Below are 4,909 nucleotides of genomic sequence, written 5' to 3'. Positions count from 1 at the left end.
AGATAAACTATATCTATAAGTGTAAGAAGAAAAACTATACTTTAAGTATTCTGCATATATTTCAAATACATTATTATTATATTTAAATACTCAATATTTTCCCAAGGGAAAAAACAGAAGATTTAATTTAATTTTAGGCTCTTGCAAACTTGCATTCAGCATCACTTATCACACTTTGAATGACTTTACTAGCTCAGCTGTTTTCCAGCTGAAAGCTAGAAGCTGAATAGGGCTGGTAAAGAACCATTAGAAGATGTGGCTTTGACGTTTGTTTGTTGTAAATTTCACTCAAATTACATTTGAAAAGAAAGACAAAATATATTTAGGTTATTGAATTTGAAAAAGTGACTAAATCTATGAAAATCCGTGGAAAAAATATATTTGGTATCCAAATAAACTGGCTTCGACCACAAAATTACAGTGATCAATGAATAGTGAAAGTGCATAATCCTACACACAACCACCTCTACAGTTAGTGCACATGTATTTTTTTTTCCAGTTGAAACTGGGTGTACACTCTATAAACACTTTTTTATAATTTGCTTGACCACTCATATTTCAATTTCTTGTAAATATTCAAATAAATATGTGCATTTATTTACACAATAGTAAATCTCTATGAACTCAAACAAAACATACAAATATTCTAATACTTTACTGTGCAAATGATCCCTTCCAAACTGCATTCTAATAAAGCTAACACCAAACATATAAAATTAAAATTATGCTTTTCAGAAATGTATAAAATCATGGTGATGTATAATGTGTTTAATACTTTTTTGTGCTTTATAATTTATTTTATAATTTATAATTTATTTTATAATAGAACTATACTGTAGAAATCACTTAAATATTCTCTTTTTTAACAGGATTTAATCAAATCTGAACCCAAATCCCAATGGTTTCAGATTTAAGAACAGGGTATCCATCCCTCGCACGTGCGATATATTCCCATAAAAATAAATGCTTATAGAATTAATGAACACAGCAACAAATATTTCTGTAAATATTTTATTATACTTTTAATATACATCATACATACATTATTATACATCAATATACATTTTAAATGACTTAAATATGTGATATAATATTAAATAATACAACACTGACTTCTCCTTTACAAATATAATAGAAATGACACAGACACATTTATGTTCATGTTTACAAAAGCATGCATACATGCACCCAATCTCAGAAATTACCTGCTAAGTAAGTGGGAAATTCCTGATGATGCCTTGCTGACAGTGTGCTGATTTGAAAAAGCTTGATCATCAATGTTGACTCTGACTGTCTGCTGTAATACATAATCATATCATATCATATCATCATAAAGCTTGAATCATCCAGCAGTCAACCGGTAACTCCAATCACAGCTGCATCATCACATGCGTAACTTTTTAGCACAGCCACAAAAACTTTTTAAACCAGTCATACGAATAAGCTTACACTAACCACACCACAGGATACATGACATGAAATACTTTACATAGAGAGGGAGGATTTGAATTGTAAGACATTTGCAAAGGTCATGTTGTTTTTTTGAGTATAATAGGTAAAGGTTATTGCTCTCTAGATGAGTAATGTACTCTACAAGCTATGAAAACAAGGTAAAATGAGTTTACAAGTCTACAAAATGTACAAAATCCAATGGCAATCAAAATCCTTGTGATTTCCAGAGCTAGATTTCTGTAACCGAGCGGTTGATGCTGATTCGTCTGCGGTTCAAGTCGTACACGCTCTTAAACTGGCCCTTGATGGCACACAAGATGGTCTTCCTGTACGTGCTGGACAGGAAGTAGTATATAATAGGGTCCAGGCAGCTGTTGAGAGTGGACAGGAGCAAGGTCATCTCGTTCCAAGAGTGCAGCATCTGCTTGCTGTCCAGCTCTTTGATCACACCCATCTGAGCCAGAACATATGGCGCTCGCACCAAATGGTACGGCAGGAAGCACAGCGTGAATATGGCGGGGACCAAGTAGGTCTTCAGGATGAGCTGCTGCTTGCGACTCTGTGCCTTGGGGTCACCGTTCCCCATCTCCATGGTTCTAAGCTTCAGAGCAATCTTCACGTAGAAGATGATGAAGACCATGATCAAGACGCCGAAGAGGGCCACCACAGCCAGGTTGATGCCTCCTGCTAGCGACCCTTTGTCATGGAAGTGGAAGCAGATCTTGTCGCAAGGGCTAATTCTGTCCTTCTTTTTACCCACGAAGAAGAGGCTGTTTCCTATGAAGAGCATGGCCCAGATGACGTAGCTGGTGATCCGACTCCACCACACCTTCTGGATGCGGAAGACCCAGACTGGCTTGATGATCTTCAGGTAGCGGTCCAGGCTGATCAGGCTGAGGAAGGAGATGCTCGCGTACATGTTGATGTAGAAGAAGACGCCCACCAGTTTGCACAAGATGACCGGACCCTGGCTGTTGTGGTAGTAGATCCGCAGCGGCAGGCACAAGACCAAGAGCGAGTCGGCCAGAGTGAGGTGCCGCATGTACACCGCCATGGACGTGTCGGCGTGACGCCGCAGGAAGACGAACAAGCTGATGGTGTTACTGAGGAGTCCGATACAGCAGATGGCCGAGTAACTGATGGGAAGGAACAACCATGGGAGGGTATCCCGGACCTCACAGGTACTGTTACTCTCGCTGAAACTGTGGTTGTATCCCTGAGGAGACATTGTGTCTGTGGTCCACATTTATATGAGCAGATTAGATGAGCAGTTAAGTGCCAGATTTGTGTGGAGATCCTGAGACAAAATGAAAAATAGCAAAGGACATTAACTTCAACACATCAGTTTAAGACTAGTGGTTTATGACAAAATATATTTGCCCTGCACATTTTAGAGGATCCCTGTTTTAACATACCCTGACCTACACCTGTAAAAAGGACATGTTAATTCTATCAATTCTATTAACTAATTAAATGTGATTGAATCAGGTGGTTTGAGAAAGGAAATAATTAAAGGGACCATTATCCTACTGACTTCAATTATTTACTTTTATAACTAATTACTCCCACAATTAGCAGTAATTAGAACTTCATAAACCCCAAAACAGATCCTTGAGGCTTTGGCTAAATGGCTACCAAAAAGTTCAGAATGGTTTTAGAGCATTAGAACTAATATCTGATTAAAAATAAACATAGATAGATATGATACAAACACAATGTGCTTTATGTCTAAGGTTATATTTAATTTTTGTTCTCTTATTATTCCATTATAAGTGTCTTAGTGTAAACAGAGCCTGGAAAGAAACTCAGGCAGATGATTATTAAGATTCACCCTAATTTATAGCACACAAGAAGCTCATAGTGAGACAAAATCCATACAGTGTATGCAGTTGTTTTAAAAAAAAATGACTAGAAATGTAACAGATTTTATTTAGACATATTAATTTCATTGAATATATTTATTTATTGTGTATTTCATATAATATCCCATCAGTTAGTTGCAATTAGGCTTATTTATGAGGTGAGCTGTAATGTTTGCTCTAACAACTTAACTGTGCATCTGTATCAATTACAGTAAAATTTGTGCAAATTGTTCAAAAAGATAAAAAAAGTAATAGCAAAAAAGACTACATTGATGTGCCCCACTCTTTCCAATATAACCTCATCAAAGGATAGTAAAGATGAAGAAGTTAATTATAATGAAGTGTTTTTAAAATGTTCAATTATAAAAGGAATTCAAATATGGGGAAAAAAAAGGAAAAGTAAAAAAATGTATCTAAATTAATGTCAGGACGAATGCAGGCTGATGTCATATTTGAGTGTTATCTGCTGAAATAAGCAGCGAGAAAAGAAGTGAGAAAGAGCGCTTACCTGTGTGACTGTGTTCCTCAGCTACCTGAGAAGAATGAAGAGCTGGTGATAGTGCGTGCCCAGTTTAGGCTCTTGCACTGAACCGCCTGCTCATCTCTTGCACTGCAGTGTGGTTGAAGTTCAAGGAAGCATTAACCATATTTCTTCACGGGTATGTGGTTTGATGAGCTGTGTGGTTTATAGGTCTTTTTTTCTGTCTTCCACAGCAGAACTAAAACGTTCTTCTTGTAGCATCAAATGTATTTGTCGGAAAATACTGTATACATGAACATTACAATCAAGTTAAAGGAGTCTAATTCATTTTCTTTAAGTTACAAGACTATATAAAACAAAGACAATCCAGGACAGTTAACCACTGTGTACATAAGAAAATTAATTAATTCTACATTATTTCTCAAAAGTCTAAAACTTACTACTTACCCTACAAAAATCTTAGCCAGTCTACGAAATTAGACTAAAATATAGAGTATCCGTTCATAATTTCATATAAATGCATCTGCAGACTCATATAACTGTGATCTGTAACACCTTCTTAATTAAGAAAACCAATATGAAGTTAACCTACACAATTTGCCAATGTTCCATAATGCACTAAATGCTAGAAAATACATTACAGATGTGGTCTGATTAGACATTGAGTTTTGCCACAAGTGATTCTTATTAAATGCATTATAAAAAAGACTCTCAGAATTTACTTACGGTTAGTGTACCTCTGGGTGAGAGATTGTTGACTGTAAGATATGTTTCTATAACACATACAGGGGTTGGACAATAAAACTGAAACACCTGTCACTGTAGTGTGGGATGTTTCATTTCTAAATTGGAGCAGCCTGGTGGTCTAATCTTCATTAATTGCACATTGCACCAGTTGTTTAGGTGCTCTCCTGTTTCCACCAGAACTGTCCGTCAGGACAATAAATTATTGCGGTCTAAAACCAGGTGTTTCAGTTTCATTATCCAACCCCTGTATTTTTCCCAGTTTACAAACTTTGAGGGTCCTATTTATGCAATCTATAGTGCACCAGTCAATTGTGGATTGTGCAGCTGGATTTAGGGTGTGTCAGTGTAGCTTTGGTATCGTGAGGGT

The 4,909-nt window shown here is 36.5% G+C and overlaps 1 protein-coding gene across 1 annotated transcript; it reads right to left on the bottom strand.

The window, feature by feature from the left end:
- Positions 1-995: 995 nt before the first annotated feature.
- Positions 996-3,981, bottom strand: gpr34l (G protein-coupled receptor 34 like). Its single transcript, XM_007231694.4, has 2 exons — positions 3,823-3,981; positions 996-2,749 (listed from the first exon to the last, which is right to left on the bottom strand). The coding sequence occupies exon 2, from the start codon at positions 2,696-2,698 to the stop codon at positions 1,682-1,684; it is 1,017 nt and encodes a 338-aa protein (XP_007231756.3). The 5' UTR covers positions 2,699-2,749; positions 3,823-3,981; the 3' UTR covers positions 996-1,681.
- Positions 3,982-4,909: the final 928 nt, after the last annotated feature.

This window comes from Astyanax mexicanus, chromosome 17 (assembly GCF_023375975.1).
Source record: "Astyanax mexicanus isolate ESR-SI-001 chromosome 17, AstMex3_surface, whole genome shotgun sequence".
NCBI classification, from domain to species: Eukaryota; Metazoa; Chordata; class Actinopteri; order Characiformes; family Acestrorhamphidae; genus Astyanax; species Astyanax mexicanus.
Note: the sequence above shows the minus strand (reverse complement) of the source record. Positions and strands in the feature narration are given on the sequence as shown.

Coding starts and splice junctions, on each gene's coding strand:
- gpr34l (XM_007231694.4), bottom strand. CDS start 2,698: ATGTGGACCACAGACACAATGTCTCCTCAGGGATACAACCACAGTTTC.